Source organism: Daktulosphaira vitifoliae, unplaced genomic scaffold (genome assembly GCF_025091365.1).
Source record: "Daktulosphaira vitifoliae isolate Bord-2020 unplaced genomic scaffold, ASM2509136v1 Scaffold_5, whole genome shotgun sequence".
In the NCBI taxonomy this organism is placed as follows: Eukaryota; Metazoa; Arthropoda; class Insecta; order Hemiptera; family Phylloxeridae; genus Daktulosphaira; species Daktulosphaira vitifoliae.
Window position 1 is genome coordinate 22425321 of NW_026099576.1, and position 18659 is coordinate 22443979.

General features: G+C 45.4%; 2 protein-coding genes across 7 annotated transcripts in view; one reads left to right on the top strand and one right to left on the bottom strand.

Annotated features, from left to right (window-relative positions):
* LOC126906820 (piggyBac transposable element-derived protein 4-like) overlaps positions 1-11565 on the top strand; it is a 99828-nt gene extending 88263 nt beyond the window's left edge. For 2 of the 4 annotated variants that reach the window (XM_050687694.1, XM_050687695.1), the window contains 2 exons: positions 9351-9414; positions 9506-11565. In XM_050687694.1, coding sequence (XP_050543651.1) covers positions 9632-11053 — 1422 coding nt within the window. In that variant the 5' untranslated portion in view covers positions 9351-9414; positions 9506-9631 and the 3' untranslated portion in view covers positions 11054-11565. The remainder of the gene's footprint in view (positions 1-9350; positions 9415-9505) is intronic. The other 2 variants (XM_050687696.1, XM_050687697.1) reach the window with 2 other exon arrangements.
* The window catches only part of LOC126906822 (uncharacterized), a 73549-nt gene that overhangs the window by 31727 nt on the left and 23163 nt on the right, over positions 1-18659 (bottom strand). The window lies entirely within an intron of this gene.

The window sequence follows — 18659 nt, forward strand, 5'->3', positions numbered from 1 at the left end:
ATGATGAATACATTATATTTTAATCTGGGCTTTCTTGATTACAAAGTAAAAACTGAAACTTGGTATGTTCGTGAATTGGAGATTGTAAAGAGAAAAAAAAACTTTCTAGAATTACTTTGTCTGTAACAAACGATTTTAATATATGTGAATATTAAAACTAAATTAAATCCATAAATTATATTTCCTTGTGTTTAGTTAGCTTTATATACTGTATCAATATTTTTATGAGGATTTGCAATAAATAAGTATAAAATGTTTTTTGTTACATATAATCAATTTTTGATTATCAATATAATATATAATAATAAATAAATCTTTCATTCTCCTTTAATTATTTATAAATTTATATAGCCAATTCAATTGCTTACGAGTACGATTTTGTTTTAAATAATACGATTTCTTATCAGAAAATCTGGAACTAATTTTATATACAAAATATTATAATAACTTTTTGTATCAGTGTTCATAGTCTAGTGGATCCCAACACAGGCCTACTATTTTCGCCGTGTCGTTATAGATAAAACGCGGAGCGTCGCTATTTGTATTATATTCGTTAGGTAATAAATTACTTATCAAACTATTATAGTTCGACGACAATTTACGTAAATGTAGAATGACACCTTTCACGATGGCAATAATATTGTCTCTTAATTTTATTGCTTATGTCCGTTTCATTAAACCACCTAATTAATCATCCGTATAAAAGTCATTGACTAATGATTGACACGCGTCAGAATATCTATTAAATTCAAATTCTGTCAACTTTTTTAATGGTGGGTCAGAATCGTCGTTGACTGAAAGGAATACCGACGTTTGTTGACTCATACTATTACGTTGCTTATTCTTCGATGAATCAGCAACAACCCATCTGAACTTTATTTCCTGGAATATAGGATCGTCTGGTTGTGGCCTCATTTTCCCTACACACATTAAATCGTAGAAGTGACCCGCTCCGATTAATAAGTCAATTTTTTGTGACACGGTGATGCAAGGGTCTGCTAAACAGACACTTTAACTATTCCATTTCTCCTGAAATTATTTATTGACTTGAGGAAAAAGATATGTTATATTATACAACTTGTGTTCCCCACATATGAAATGATCGATATCATTTGATACTATTCAAAAAACTATTAAATGCAATGAAAAAACATAATGGCTTTCCTGATTTAAATTTTATTCAATGTCCATTCAAAACGTACCAACACAGGTTGGTGGATATAACTGTGGAGTATTTATTGTACATTATGCTATCACTATAATAAATAAGTTCTGGGGCGTCAGTTGGAGAGGGTCAGGGTGTGCAACTGCACCCCTAACTTTAAAAACAGTCCCAATTGGCCTGTATTAATAATGCACCAATTTTTTATACATTAATCCAAATTTCAAAAACATTGTATTATCATGGTTCAATAAACAAATATTATGGTAACAATTAATTGAGTAAACAATAAATATACCATACTGAACTATTGATATTCGTACCGGACGCAAGATGTTGATATTGATATTGAAGTTTGTAACAGTTTTAGCTTCGATACTATTCGAACGAAGTTTGCTTATTAAGAAAATTATGGATAAAAATAAACAAATATTAGAAAAGAAAGAAAAAAGTTTTGATGAACTTGATTTATTTTTTAAAATTATGGCCGTAACAGCTAAAAAATTACCAACCAAAGGACAACTCGAACCTAAGAGAAAAAATTCTTCATTGATGACTAAACTTGAAGAAAAGTATTTGTTAAATGAACAACCTATACACCCAAATGCTGTTTAACAACATTTTCAAACATTGGATTCCTTTCAGCCTTCCCCATCAGCAAGTATGTACTCAAGATCTTCAGGCTCACAGTTTTCCATGTACAACTATGATGACCCCCCAATGCATAACATTTTACAATCTGTAATATGTTTTATTTTGATTTTCAATTTTTCTATTCGCTTATTTACTTACTGAGTATTAAAAGTTTTAATTATTATTATTTATTTGTAAAAATAAAATCTACGTTTATTTTATATGATGTATAAGTACTTATATATTTTTTTTATTCTCATTTACTTGTTGAGTGTTTTATAATTTTTATTAAAAGTTGGATTTATTATTATGTTTGGTAATTTAATAATAAACATTTATGTGATTTTTTATTTAATTATTATTATTATTTTATAACTTTAATTATTGGATATGATTTTGGTTGCCAAGAAAGGCCCCTTCATTATTAAAAAAATTTTTTGAACAAATTTCTAACTTCGAATCCTTCAATATTTTAAAACCCTCCTCGTCGCGAAAGTGGCATCATATTGTTAGTTGGTGGTAATTGTTCAGTATCATATTCAAAAAATGGTCGATTATTTTTCTCTAAATATCCATCACGTAACATATTGTGTAGACAGCAGGTGACCCATATTAAATCGTCGATTGTGATTCTTTCTAAATTGATTGGTTGATAAAAACTCCTGAAAATTTGGCTTAATAGTCCAATAGCCTTTTCAGTTACTCTTCGAGCACAACTTAATCTGTAATTGAACACAGCTACTGAAGGATTTTCTCTCGCAGATTTCCTTGTGTACTCCCGCAGGGGAATCCGCAAGGATTACGGGCCTAACAACCCCGCGGACCCTAGTTATTTCAGTGGGGGTGGCAACACGTACCACTGCTCTTAGCCGGTCATGACTTTGGTTAGTTGGGACCGGTAGGCCTGGGCATACCTGCTTGCTAACAGCGAATAGGCCCCCCTAACCCAGCCATACCAAGTGAAAGGGTTGCTAACTTGTCACAGGGTAGTTAGACGAAAGGTAAAGTGACCATTGGGATCCTCTATGGCACCTGGCGCACCATAGAGTATACAGCCTTATCACAGTATCGAGCTCTGCTGTGACGGACCTTTATTTCTCGACTTCTCGTGGGAACTATATGGACAAAAACATAGAAAAACCACAAAACAACGAACTTGTGACGATCAGGGATCCTACGGACAACCTGTCGGAACAAGATCGTGAACTGGCGACTCTTCGCAGAAGAATCGCCGAACTTGAAGGTCTCAATGCCAACAACGGGACACTTGGTGAACCGTCTACTAGCAAAGAGACAGCAACGTCAGAAAATGTAGACCAGGAATCGCAAGATCAACTGGGAGCAGTAGCTGACAAAATCGAAGGTCTAAAACTTAGACCTGAGAAATTGAGCGGCAGTCAGAGGCGCAAGCTGAAGAGGAGCCGAGCAAACATGGAGGGGCAGAAGAACCTACCAAAGGAGGGAGACAAGGGAACCGATGACTTGAAAAAGTCAAAGGGAACCGAAGCTCAAAAACCTGAGGACAAGGGGCAAGAACCTCCATGTCAGAAAACTCATTGGGTACCGACCTACAGGGACGTGGTAACCGATGATAAAAAAGTGGCTCTGGTCCTCGCAGGCTACCCCACTAACAAGTTGACCACAGAGCAGGGGCTACTCATTGAGTCTTGTGTTGGAGACTTGATACTGTCGGGTACTGATGGAACCGACGTACCAAGGTTTGAAGACACCAGACTCACTGATGGAGCACTTGTGATCAGTGCAGCCCAAGAGAGCTCTCTTAAGTGGCTCACTGACCATGTCAACTTGATAAAACCTTGGGACGGTGCAGAACTCCATTTGGAAGCCTACAACCCGATCAAGTATAAACGGATGGTCACTCACATACCAGGGCTGCCAAAAGAGTCCAAGAAGATCTTGGAAATTTTGGCAAAACAAAACCCAGGGCTGAACACGGCGATCTGGAAAGTCCACCATGAGACAGAGGTTGGCCCGAAAGGACAAACTCTGTTCCTAAGTGTGGACGAAAACAGCATGGTCAAACTGGAGGAACTGAAGCGCAGTCCATATTTTGGAATGGGCAGAGTTTGCTTCACAGATTATGTTGCCAATCAGCCACCAGTCCGGAAGGATGTGAAAAAATTCACATCTCAAAAATCTGGGAAGAGGAAGGCTGAGGAAGTGTGTTACGTAAGGGAAAGGGACCCAGGAAACCGCCACCCTCAATAACGGCCACAGCTGAGGGGAACCTCTCCACAGATCCAAAAGGAAATGTGGAGAGCGAAACCAAGGCACGGTCGCCACCTGTGGACGGAGGTGGGATACCACCCACAGGGGGGGCTGTGTGACACAGGAACTGTTTCAGACACCTGTATCACACCCAGTACAGCGTGCTTTCTTAAGCGTTAACATCAGTTTTTCTGAATGGCTGACAATAGAATTCAATTCACGCAAATAAACATGCATCACAGTAAAGGGGCCAGCAGTGTATTACTAAGGACCCTAACTGAAAGGCATACAATACCCTTACAAATAGCACTTATCAGGAACGATGGATAAATGGTGACCAGATTAAGGGGCTAAATCTAAGGGATTTTAAACTGTTTCATAAACAAGCAGATAAACCAAGAACTTGCATTTTGGTTAATAATAAAGTTAAAGCCAGCCTGATACTTAATCTATCAAGTGCAGACTTGACTATTATTAGAGTAACACTAAATGATGGTAAAAATATTATAGTAGCTTCAGGATACCTACCATATGAAGTCACAGACCCAGGTAGGGACCTAACTATGCTCTTTAATTATTGCAAAAATGAAAAATTAGAACTAATCCTAAGTATGGATGCTAATGCACATAACACTATTTGGGGGAGCAGTAACATCAACCAAAGAGAAGAGGTTATAAAGGATCTATTGCTGACGACAGACCTAAGTATACTGAACAGAGGTAGTAAACCTACTTTTGTTATCAGGAACAGGCAGGAAGTCATTGATCTGAAACAAAACTGTCGAGGCAATACTACTGCCAGATACTAATGTTCACCAATAACGATAATGAAACATTATCACATTTGATGAACACACACTTTCCTGACTCTGCAATTAACAACAGAGAACAGGAACATGATGCACAGGACAAACTTGTGACCTATGCTGATTGGAGACTAACCAGGAAAGTGATAACCCCAAGTGGAATAAGATGGGCAATAAAAGCCTTTGGCAGTTTTAAAGCTGCAGGCTGTGACGAAATTTTCCCTGCACTTCTGCAAGAAGGGTTAGAGATAATCGTCCCCATCTCTGCAAAATATTTAGGGCATGCCTTGCCTATGGTCATCAACCAGAAAGCTGGCGTAAGGTTAGGCTGGTGTTTATACCCAAACCTAACCGCACTAACTATTATGAAGCAAAATCCTACAGACCAATAAGTCTTACTTCTTTTCTTCTTAAGACTATGGAGAAACTTATTGATAGGTACATCAAGGAGGGGCCTCTTAAGGAGAACCCTTTACATGAAAACCAACATGGGTATCAAACGGGGAAATCTACTGATACAGCTCTACACTGCTTAACTACTAAGATAGGGAAAGCTGTAGAGAATAAAATGTATGCAGTAGGTATATTCCTGGACATCGAAGGGGCTTTTGACAATACTCCCTTCGATGCTATGTGTGAATCTGCACAACAGCGTGGAATAGAACCACTTATTATTAAGTGGATAGAATCCATGCTTAAGGAACGCTCCATTTTGGGACAGCTCAATGAGACCAAAGTAATCAAGAGTGTCAAACAGGGATGCCCACAAGGCGGGGTTCTATCCCCCTTGCTATGGTGTCTAGTATTGGACTCGCTTATTAGAGAGTTAAACAAATATTGTTATACACAAGCCTATGCGGATGACTTGGTTATAACAGTGGTGGGTAAATTCCCAGACACTATTATTGACTTAGCACAACAGAGACTTAACACTATACAGATATGGTGTAGTAAGTACGGTCTATCTGTTAATCCAAATAAAGCAGAGGTTGTTATGTTCACTAGAAAGAGAATAGGACTAGACAACCTGGACACTCTTACTCTGAATGGACAAGAAATTAGCTTAAAATCAGAAGTAAAATACTTAGGTATTATCTTGGATAGTAAGCTAAAATGGAAATCACATGTTGAGTCAAGAATCAAAAAAGCAATGACCACATTGTGGACTTGCAGCAGAGCCTTGGGAAAGACATGGGGTCTTAAACCAAGAGTTATGTATTGGTTGTACACGTCAGTGATTAAACCTATGATATTGTACGGTGCCCTGGTCTGGTGGACCAGAACAGCACTCATTACAGCTAGGAAAGAACTTAGTCGCATACAGAGAATGGCTGCTATTGCTATCACTGGAGCATTAACAACTACACCAACGGTCGCATTAGAGGCACTAATTGGATTGCCTCCTCTGCATCTAGAGGTGAAAGCTCACGCCAAAGCTACAGCACTAAGATTCCACAACTTAGGTATGTGGACTTTGGAGAGTGATACAACAGAACATGGTAAAATACTAAAAGAGATTGACAAGGGCTTTTTAGAATACCCCTTGGACTATATCAAACCGGTTCTTAAGAATAACATTCCCTACAAAGTGGAGATCACTACACGTATAGAATGGAATATTAACCACCTGACTGACAAAGGAGGATTTGTGATATATACAGATGGATCCAAAAAATCAGCAAAGGTAGGTGCTGGAATTTGGGGCTTAAAGCCACGAATAAATGTCAGTATGTCATTGTGCACAACACCCTCTGATTTCCNTTGGGCACAACACCCTCTGTTTTCCAAGCAGAGGTGATGGCGATACTGGTAGGGGCTCAGAACCTGCTGGTATACAAAAATAGGAAGATAACTATCTTAAGTGATAGTCAAGCGGCTTTGAAAGCACTCTGTAACGATCAGGTGAATTCAAAGCTGGTCTTCGAATGCAGGAAAACTTTAGAATCACTATCGAGGTTCAACAAAGTTACACTAGCGTGGGTACCGGGACACAACGGTGTCACTGGAAATGAGAATGCTGACTTTCTAGCCAGGAAAGGAGCAGAGAACACCTATGTTGGACCAGAACCAGTGGTAGGGCTCACTGAGCAATCGCTCAAAGCGTTACCCAAGAATTGGTGCAGAGAACAACACAGGAAAATCTGGAAGTACTTGGTAGTACCTAGACAATCTAAAATGTTTATCAAGACCCCTGGTTTATTGCTGGGTGATCTTAATAGCATGACTAGACATCAAATAAGCACCCTGACTGGTCTACTGACAGGACATGGTCACCTGCTTAAGCATCTTAACGCAATGGGGGTATCGGAATCACCATTGTGCAGGAAGTGTGGAGTAGAAGAGGAAGACTCATTTCACATCATGTGCGAATGTGAAGCCTTGTCCACACTAAGATCAAACTACTTGAATAAACCATTTCCTGAAAAAGAGGATATTAAAAACCTAAAACCCAGAGAGATACTTAATTTCGCCAGAAAGACAGGACTCTTTGGTCATCTTTAGAGGTGATTTTATGGTTGGTAATGTATTAACACTTTGGTGACAACACTTAGGTGGGTAAACCGAATCAAGACAATTCGGTATGAGGTGCGCACAATGGGCCAACAGGTCTGAGTGCATGGGCATTACGTCCACCTCAATAATAACTAAAACTAAAACTAAAACTTTCCTCGTGTACAGTTTCATTATGTGTTTATGTAAGCGAAAAGCTTAATCGCCAACAATTACATGGGGTGCTACTTTATCTGATCCAGGAAGTTGACACTCTTCTGGAAATCCAAATGTCCCATTTAAAATTTTCTGTCCAATATTTGACTTTAAAAAAATGCCATTATCACCTTCTTTACCAAAAGAACCAATGTCCACAGCAACAAATTTATAATTCTCATCCACCATTGCACAGAAGTACAATTGAAAAAAAATCTTTATAATTATGAAATAATGAACCAGAATTGCTTGAACTTCGTATACGGACATGTTTTCCGTTGATTGCTAAAATACAATTTGGAAAATTCCACTTGTACTAAAATTCTGCGGATAATTGTGTTATAATCAATATTTTTTGAATCGGGCAAAAAATGGGCACCACTTTAATGTTCAATTCAGCTATTGTTTTTTTTATTATTATGCTTAAATAGTTATGACTGACACAAAAAGCGAATGTTAATGATCTCAATGATTCACCAGTGGCAAGATACTTATTTAAAAATAATTCAAACTTAATTACTATCGTTAATACGCCACTGGTAGGTATAGAATCTATACCTATACTATATCTATATTATAGATATAATTTACAAAATATTAAATTAGTTATAAATACCTTAAAGTAACTGCTAATTTTTCTGCTGGCGATATAAGATTTTTAACTCGATTGTTAGGTGGTTAATTTTTCTTCCACCAAAGATAGTAAAAATTTAATTTGTTCATAATTAATTTGGAAATATTCCTTCTCTTTTGCGATTTTTAAAGATATTGTCCGTTGTTTTTCTTTTCTTTTGCGTTAAATAAGATAATAATCTAGCCTCATCGTCATTCTCATCCATTAAGAGGAGACTTAAAATATTATTATTATTAAAAATAAATGTATCCATTGTATAAGAATTTATTAAGATTACTCACATAATGCGTACATGAAGAGATATAAAACTGAAATGAAAATATTACTGTTTGATGAAAATAATAATTTTATCATCGCGACATGTAGCGGTCGAAACTTGTTCACAACAGTCGCAACGACAGTTCATGATCGCCGTCGTCACGACACGTCGCGCCTGTCAGACCATAACTTTAGTTGAAGACATTACCCTCAAAAATTGAAAAAATTTCATTCGTTCCACGTAAATGGGAGAAATCTTCAAAAAAATTGATACATTTTTTTTACTTTTTTTTCCTAAAAATTGCCATAACTTATTGAAAAATGAACAAATAAAATTAATTATTTTTTAAATTTAAACCTTAAATAATTCCTTTTTATTTGATAAAATATTTTTGAAAATCTAACCCTTTACCAGCCCACAAGAAAAGATTCAAAATATTAACTTTTTCACAAAACTCAACTTAACTTTTGCAAAAGTTCCGGAAATATTGTAACCTTTAATAAGTTGACTGCCTTGAGTATCATACATGATACACGGCGTAGTTTTGTATAGTGCCCCTCTCATTTAGGTTAACTTGCCATTCTCGCTTTGAGAATCATATTCGATTCTCACTGTTCTAACGATTGTTGCCCAAATATAATTTAGAAGTTGTTGTCAGTTGCCCATATGATTTATGTGAATTAAATTATGATATTTGTACACCATTTTTTTCTTCCATGATATAAAATCAAATTTTGGCAATATTCAATCGATAATAGATCAGTATCACATTTGATACTCAGGCCCCACATTGATCAACTCACACACGTGCCTCGTATTATCAGTTTACGTGAACTGAGTGTTTTTTTTTTAATTACTATATGAATGATTAATTACTATATTAATTACATATGAATGAAAATAGCATAAATAATATTTTAGAAAATTTATCCAATTGGTCTGGCTATGACACGGATATTTGGAAAATGAAGATCTTGGGTTGGAGGTAAGAAAATTAATATACTATGATTTTGTTGAATCCATCTTCTGTATATTATTTCTCTTATAATTTAATTGAAATATTTGTTTACTTATAGAATGGTAATATTGCATCAATTTCTGAAAATGTGCAGTCAACTGCAAAACAAAGTAACGGTCAACATTCAGAGCCTATTTGGGTGGATGTTGATGAAGAATTACAGCCTCAGTTTATATTCAATCAAATGGATGAACCAGTTGGTATTAATCCAGATATAATTGATAGTTTATCTGAAGGTACTCCTTTTGATTTTTATTCATTATTTTTGGATGATGAAGTTATTCAATTGTTAGTTGAAGAAACAAACAGATATGCTGCAGAGTTATTAATATCTGTAGTTAGTCCTCATTCACGCCTTAAAAAATGGGAAAATGTTACTCATACTGAAATGAAAACATTCTTAGGAATTATTATGTGGATGGGTTTATGTCCTCAACCTTCCATAGCTTCATACTGGAAAACAAATAGTATTATTTATACATCCAATATACCTCAATTTATGAAGAGAAAAAGATTTGAACTTCTTTTGCGAACATTTCACTGCTGCAATAATGCTCTTTGTCCTCCAGGTGACCGTTTATACAAAGTAAATAATTTGCTTGATTTACTTTTATCAAAGTTTAAAATGGCACGGACCCCAAAGCAGTCTATGTGTATTGACGAGTCAATAATTCCATTTACTGGTCGTCTGTCATTTAAGCAATATATACAAAATAAAGCTCATAAATATGGTATTAAAGTATTTAAACTATGCATTAATAACTTCTACACTATTGGGTTTAAAATTTATGCTGGTAAGGAGGCTATGGCTGGTCAGAGAGTGTCAACAAAAGTGGTAATGGAAATGGCAGAAGATTACCTTGATTTAGGCAGAACAATGTATACAGATAATTGGTACAGTAGTTATGATTTGGCTAGTGAACTTTTGAACAGATCTACTAATTTGGTTGGTACTCTTCGTTCCAACAGAAAATGTAATCCAAAAGATGTGGTAAACAAAAAACAAAAAAAAGGAGAAGTGTTTGCAAAGCAATTTAATAAAGGAATAACTGTTTTAAAATGGAAAGATAAGCGTGATGTACTAATGATATCAACTCAACACTCCGATGCTCAAGCTACTATTTTAAATAAACGAGGAAAAGAAGTTAAAAAACCTCAAGTTATTATAGATTATAATAAAGGTAAAGGGTTAGTGGATGTCACTGATCTTAGAAATTCATACCACAACCCACTTCGTAGAACTTTAAAGTGGTATAAAAAAATTATTTTTGAATTACTTCTAAACACATCAGTTCTCAACGCATTATCATTATATGAAGAAATACATCAAGAGAAAATGGATATTACTGTGTTTAGAGAAATACTGGTTAAAAGTTTATTAAAAACAAATGAAATGAATTTGTCTAAATCAGTACAAAATACACAATATCATGAACTAGAAAAAGTTAAATCAAGAGGACGTTGTTTTGTTTGCTATAAAGAAATGATGCTTCAAGGAGGACGCACTCATGCTCAAAAAATAACCAGGCAAGTAACAACAAAGTGTAAAATTTGCAGTAAATTTTTTTGTATGCAATGTTTCTTCAGTGAACATAAATTTATGTAAAAGTAAGTTTCTATGTATCAAGTGTCTATGTATATACTGATGTGTTCAGGGTAGTAAATATAATAATAATGACAACAATAATAACAATAATAATAAGTAGTAAACCAATAGCGTTTTTTATTAGTCACTACAACAATAATCTTAATTATACAATAATTAAATAAAGTTATCTTTTGTTCCTCATAAAAGGTCAACGTGACAGATCGAAAAAACGAGTGTTGTCCAGCACCGAGCGACCGGTTCTCACCGCCCGTCGGTCACCGCAAATAGCGCGACCTGTCGGACGTGAAGAGGAAGCGCCGCGATCGCCATCCGGTGGTAACACCGGAAATGAGAAGCGACCGCGACATACTCCCCCCCCCCCAGTCCGACTGGTCGGCCCTACAGTGTGCCTAGGGCAGCTGGTCAGGCGGAACGTCCTCCAGCCCTTCAACATCCGACATATAGATGGGGGGCGCGTTCAGTATGGATTCGACGTCCGGCTCCAACTCCATCTGCTCCACCGTGTCGGGCTGTATAAACGTACATAAGGTCGGATCCGGTCGATCACCTCCCACAAATACGACCGGCAGACTATGGCGACGGTTTCCGTTCGTATCTAATACGTCCGAAACCCCGTGCCGCCCTCCGACCTCCCTCTCCGAGATCACTCTCTGGCGAGGTATTTGACTTGGTGGCACAGTAAGTGTCTGGCTTGGTGCCCCAGCGTGTAATATCACTGGTTCTTGAATCCTTGTTTGAGCTGGGGACTGTGTCCGTTCCGGAGTCCGGTTGGAACGAGAACGGAAACGACCGTTCTCGTCGCGTATATTGTGACGATTAGTCACCGGGCGACTTACTGATGCAGGTGGTCGTTCGAGACGTTGTTGAGCCGGCTGCCGGGTACGCGGGGTGTGAGGTATCGTACGTCTCACTCGCGTTCTCCTGCCCCGTGGTCCGTGGCCTTCCATGACTCCTGAGCTGCGACCACTATCGGCGACTCCCCTCTCGTAGATGGCCCAGAGTAGAGGGTTGGCGCGGATCTCGCATAACTCCGCCCGCCTGGCCCTCTTGACCGTCCATTCCGTCGGAACGTCGTCGGCGGGTTCCCCCATTAAGGTGGATACCCCTCTCCTCATCTTCCGCATCACGCTTCGCATCATCGCGACGACCTCTGCCGTGGCGGCACGTGATGGGCGATTGGGTCGGTTTTGGCCTCCCGATCGCCTGGAGTGTAGTCTTGAGACCGTCGGCTGGTGATCTGCCATTCTGTAACCAATCAAAATCGTTAGAATACTCCAATTGAGCTGCACGTTTAAGGGCCGAAACGTGAAGCTTCAACTGACTTTTACCTTTGGTTACATAGACCCCCTCACCTGATCTTTTACCAATTTGCACTGGACCTAGCCATTTTGGTGCAAAACCCGCATGAAATTTCTTTTCAGCGCTAGACAGGGGATGTGCGCGGTAATAAACCCAATCCCCTTCCGTAAAACGATCTAGGTGATTTTTTAGCCGGGTAGGTGTGGTCCTGCGATGACTTTTACCGAAGTTCAATCCGAGTTCATCGGAGGGTTGCTCTCCCCCCCCGGAAAAATTTATTTTTCCACCGGATCGTCCGGTGTTTTCAGATTTTCCCGGTTCCTCTGTGGAAAATTGAACTTTTTCCGGTAATTCTTCGGTAAAAGTTTGTGTTCTACTGGACAATTCCTCCTTTCTTTGGGTATCTCCTAAATTTTACGGTTTTTTACCCGTAGAACTGATGTCTAGTAGCTNTTTACCCGTAGAACTGATGTCCAGTAGCCAATCACCGGGAGCTTTTGCTTCGCGTCCAAAAGCTAAGACTGATGGTGTGCATCCTGTCAGTCTGTTCCTGCGGTTTCTCACTGAAAAAAGAATACTTGGAATGCAACTGTCCCACTGGTTATGTGGTTTTTCAATCAGCGCAGTCCGTAGTCCTTTTTTCAAGTCCTGATTTCGGCGCTCAACTGGATTTGCCCTGGGGTGATAGATCGGTGTCGTCCAACCTTGTGTTCCCCACTTCTTCAGTGCTTTCTCCATTGCTTTAGAGACAAATTGCGTTCCGTTGTCAGACAAGAGCGCTCGAGCATAACCGAAACGTGAGAAGAACTCTTTTTCTAACGTATCGATGATTGACTTGGTAGTGGCCTGCCCAAGTGGATAGGCCTCCACCCATCTACTATAGCAGTCTGTTACTACTAGTAGACATGTTTTCTCGCGCGCAGTCCTGGGATATGTCCGATAGGTCCCTAGCACGGGGTATCGGGCGCGTCCTCAGGTTGCGGATAGAGGAACGGCCTGCAGATATGCAGGTTAGCCGCGAAATAAGCAGTCCATTCATTTGGACTGACGAATAAGCGGTCGCGGACAGCGAGCCGCCCAAACGCTTGTTAGCCCTGTAGATATACAGGGTAGCCGTGAAATAAGCCATTATGGACGAATAAGCGGTAGCGTTTGGGTGAGAAGAAGGAGCATAACGGACCACGCAACCAGTGAGTTGGCCACTCACTGGCCGTAGGGACCGGCCATGAGGGCAGCCCCCTCACAAATTATTTTATATGAATAATGGACATCACTGAGTTAAAGGTTACTGCATCAGGGGTATCGGATGCCCCAGTGCCGGCGGTTGGTGGGGGGTGTACCCACCAGGTGTCGCTAGGATCAAGCGAATACACAGTAAATGCAGGAGTGTTGAGGCAGGCTCCTGCAGCCAACCACGGGGTTGGTACTGCGACTGCAGGGAGTGGTGGCGACCAAGCCACTCCCGCCGGTGAAACAGCCGGGAGGTCATTGGCGACTGGAATCTCGGATAACTCGGACACGGAATTGGACACTACGTATGCGGCCACACCTCTGGGTGCTCCAGCTAAGCCCTCCATAATGGAGAGGCTGCTGAGTTCATCCAGAGTGGGGTCGGGTAACTCGTCGCCATCGGGTACCACACCTGATGGATGCATGGCGGAAACGTCAGGGGGAGACGACGCTCTTCGCGGGAAGAGGAAGGAGGTGTCTCCAACGGTGGATGGACCGGAGGTGGTCACGTTGGACGACACCCCTCCGGATGCCCCAATCCCAATGTTGGACACCCCCCGAAGAGCGCCGGAGACCAAGAGGCGGAAGTGTGTGGAGATCGCGGCTGCCGACGTCTTCCATGAGGCCTGGAGCTGGTTGTCCACCTGGCGGATGTCTTAGAATGTGTCATGGAAGTCGTACCACCGCACGCCAACGTGGTGACAGCGGCCATGGCACTTATAAGAAGTGTGCGTTCCATGCACGACCTGGAGCTTACCCGCACACTTGATGAGGATCTCCCGAAGGTCGATTCGTCGACACAGACGGAGTCCCAGAAGGTTGCGGGAGGCAATGGGTCGTGCAAGGGCGAACGGGTGGCGGAGAATGCCAGTGGCGTTACTCCCGCCTCTATTCCCCCTGCGATGCAAACACCCAGAAGGGTGAAGAAGCGGGGGAAGAGAAAGGCGGGAAAGAAGAAGAAAGCGGTCATCGCGCCCGAGCCGCAGCCGGCGGACAAACCGGCTACGTCGATCGAAACAGCGCCGACGGCCCCGGAGACGGCCAAGGTTCCGGCGAGCACCACTTCCGTAGTGCCGCTGTGGACCGAAGTTGTCCGTCGGAAGGCCAAGGTAAAGAAGCCGACTGACCCGGGGTCCCGGGACGTAAGACCGGCCGCCCTGAAGCCGAAGCAACCTTCCCCGAAAGCGGGGTCGAGGAAGCCTTCGGCTGCCCAGATGAAGGCGAAGGTACCCCGCACGGAGGCGGTGGTAATTGGGCCCCTGAAGGCGGGGCAGCAGTACGCGGCCGTTATGAAAACGGCCATGGCGGCTGTTGACCTCCAGGCCTTGGGGGTCCAAGTTACCGGCACCAGGAGGACCCAAGCAGGGGCGGTGCTGCTGGAGGTCAAGGGCGTGGCCTCGCACGCAGACCTCCTGGCCGCCAAGCTTAAGGAGGCCCTTCAGGAGCATGACGTTCGGGTCAGCAGGCCGACTAAGACCTGCAGCGTCATGCTCCTGGACGTAGAGGAGTGGATGGAGCCAGGGGACATTAAGTCCGCCCTGGTCTCCGCCCTCCAGGCCCCTGACGGGGGCCAGGCCGAAGTTGGTGCGGTTATGGTCCGCACCAACGGAGTCGGCAAGGGGCGGTACGCCAGGTGTGACCTGCCCATTCGGCTGGCTCCACGCCTAGCGGCCCTCACAAGAGTGAGGGTGGGGTGGAGCTCCTGTAGGCTGAGGATCCTCGAAGACAAGGGTCCTCAGTGCTACAGGTGCCTGGAGCGAGGGCACATTGCGGCCGCCTGTAAAGGTCCGGACCGCAAGGGTGCCTGCTTCAGGTGCCGGAGGGTGGGGCACCTGTCCAAGGACTGCCCCGGTCCCCAAGTTAAGGGGACTAAGGGAGGGGGTGTTGAAAAGCCCCGGGGAGAAGTGTCGGCGGTCCAAGGGACCCCTAAGGCGTCCTGTGCGCCGCCCACCAGTGGATGAGGTTCCTTCAAACGAACCTCAACCATTGTAGGGCGGCGCAGGATCTGGTCCGGCAGGCGGTATACGAGATGCGTATCGACGTGTGCGTAATCTCGGAACCGTTTGTCGGACTGATCAAGGACGCCCCGGGGTGGTACTTGGACCGGTCCGGGAGAGCGGCGATCGGAGTGATGAGCCGCGGCCTAACGGTCGCGGACATCGAGGTTGGCGACGGATTCGTAGCGGCGAGGATTGACGGCATTGACGTCTTGAGCTGCTACGCGCAGCCCAGCTTGCCGATCGCCGGACTCCTCGAGTCCGTGTCCTCCTGCCTACGGGCGAGGAAACTCGGGCGGCCGCGGGGAGCTCGTGGCCGGGGACAACGCTCACTCCCCGGTCTGGGGGTCGGCGGACACGAATCAGCGTAGCGAAGAACTGTTGGACCTGATGTCGGCCCTCGGGCTGGTATCGGCCAATAGGGGATCCACCCCGACGTTCGAGAGTCACTCCTCGAGCTCGGTGGTGTNTTCGAGGGTCACTCCTCGAGCTCGGTGGTGGACGTCACGCTGGTGTCTCCGTCGCTGCACCCGCACGTGACCGGCTGGTCGGTTCTCCCGTACAGGGAAAACCTCAGCGACCACCGGTACATCGTGTACGAGTGCGGCGATGGTGGCCGTCCCCCTTGAGCCGTGCCCCGCGTGCCGTCTCGCGGTGGGCGAGTGGGCTGGCGAGTCGGACCGGCCACGGACGTCGACGCTTTTGAGACGGGCTTACTGCTCGCTCAATGGTCGGCGCCCGCGGTACCGGACCGGCGCGTCTCCGCGAGCGAAGCGGCGGAAGAGTTGGACCGGAGGGTGGTCGCAGCTTGCGACTTCGCCCTCCCGGCCAAACGACCGCCGTCGACTCGCGGACCGCCAGTCCACTGGTGGAACGCCGAGGTGGCGGTCAGGCGTGAGGAGTGCGTCAGGGTCAGGAGGACTATGACGCGCTCCAACCGTTGGCCGCGGGACCCGGAATCCCCGGACCCGAGGGAGGCGCTGAGGTCGGCCCGCAAAGAGCTGAAGCTCGCCATCAGGCGGGCCAAAGCGAAGTGCTGGGCCGAACTCGTGAAGTCGGTGGACCACGACCCGTGGGGGAAACCCTACCGGGTCGTTATGCGGAAGCTCCGCGGTTCACCGGCTTCCGGTCAGCTGGAGGCGGAAGTGCTGGAAAGGGCGGTAGACACGCTCTTTCCGACACACCCGCCTCTGCCTCCCCCTGCGTTCGGGGACTACGTGTCGGTGGAGGAATTCACCACCCAGGAGGTGGCCGACGCGGTGGCGCGCGTACGGGGCCGGAACACAGCTCCCGGCCCTGACGCGATTCCAAACCGGGTGTGGGGGTTGGTAAACGACCTCTTCCCGGACTGGATACGCGCCGTCGCGAACCGCTGCCTCTCGGAGGGTGAATTCCCCACGAAGTGGAAGAAGGCCAGGCTGGTGCTTCTGAGAAAGGGTGACAAGCCCGAGGGTCTCCCCTCGTCGTACCGACCGCTTTGCATGTTGGACGACTTGGGGAAAATCCTCGAGCGGCTGCTCGTCACCCGGATCGAAGCCCACCTGGCCGACGTCGGCGGACTGGCCGAGGGCCAGTATGGTTTCAGGAGGGGGAGGTCGACGGACGATGCGGCCTCCCTCTTCAGGGACTTGGCCCTCAGGGCCAAAACTGAGCAGGGCTTCGGGTTGGCGGTGAGCCTGGACATCCGAAACGCGTTCAACTCCGTGCGATGGTCACACATCCTCGGAGCGCTGGACGAGTTTCGGGTGCCTCCTTACCTCGGGCGGATGATCCGGTCGTACTTTAGCGATCGGGTCATCTCTTACGAGAGCGCCGCGGGCCCGAGAATCCGACCTGTTACGGGAGGCGTCCCGCAAGGGTCAGTTCTCGGGCCTTTGCTGTGGAACATCGCGTATGACGCGGTGTTCCGCGTTCCGCTACCACCGCACGTGCGTGTCGTCTGCTACGCGGACGACACGCTGGTGGTGGCGGAAGGCGCCTCGTCCGAGGAGGCTGGATCCCGGGCAAACTGCGCGCTCAGAGCAGTCTCCGCCTGGATCCAGCAGGAGGGGAGTGGACTTAGCCTCGCCCTGGACAAGACCGAAGCGGTCTTGTTCACGGGCAGGTACAAGTTCACTCCTCCACGGCTCGCCGTGCTGGGGGTGGAGATCCCGCTTAAGGACTCCATGACTTATCTGGGCCTCGTCATAGACAAACGTCTAAAGTTCGGGCCGCACATTACTCGTGCGGCCCAACGGGCCCAGAAAGTCATGAATTGCCTGGCGGGAATCATGCCCAATCTGGGAGGGCCGAGAGAGATGCGGCGCAGACTTTTAGTCAGCGTCGTACACTCGGTCCTCCTGTACGGGTCCCCGGTTTGGGCGGATACTCTTGAGTATTCGTCCAAAAACCGTGAAGCCCTGCTCAGGGTGCAGAGGCGGGCGGCGATCCGGACTGTTTCGGCGTACCGAACGGTGTCCGGAGTGGCGGCGGGTATCCTGTCGTCACTGCCGCCCGCCGACCTGCTCGCCGAGGAACGCGCCGCCGGGCATGAGCTCCGCCGAGAGCGAAACCGGTCCCTCGAACCCGAGGACCGGCTAGCGCTCAGGCGGATGACCATGTTCCGGTGGCGGACTCGCCTCTCGGAGGAAACGAGAGGCGAGTGGACCAGGTCCCTCATAGGACCCGATCGGCTGGACAGGTGGGTGGACCGGACTCACGGTGAGATGACTTATCGTCTCACCCAAGTGATGTCCGGCCACGGCTGCTTTAACGAGTACTTACACCGTATTCGTAAAGCAGCCGCGCCGACGTGCGACCACTGTTCGGGAGAGGCTGATAGTGCTTTGCACACTCTCTTCCGGTGCGAGGCGTGGGCCCAGGAACGGGACTCTTTGGAGTCTTGACTAGGATCCACGTTCCGAGTCGGGTCCATGGTGGACCTGATGTTGAGGAGCCGGGAGGCGTGGAGGCTCGTCCAGGTGTTCGCCGAATCCATCTTGAAAAAGAAGGAGGAAGCTGAACGCCTGAGACAGAGGCAGCCGCGCCGCCCGGTACAGGAGGACCTAAGGCGCTGGTTTAGGCCGGCGCCTTAGGTA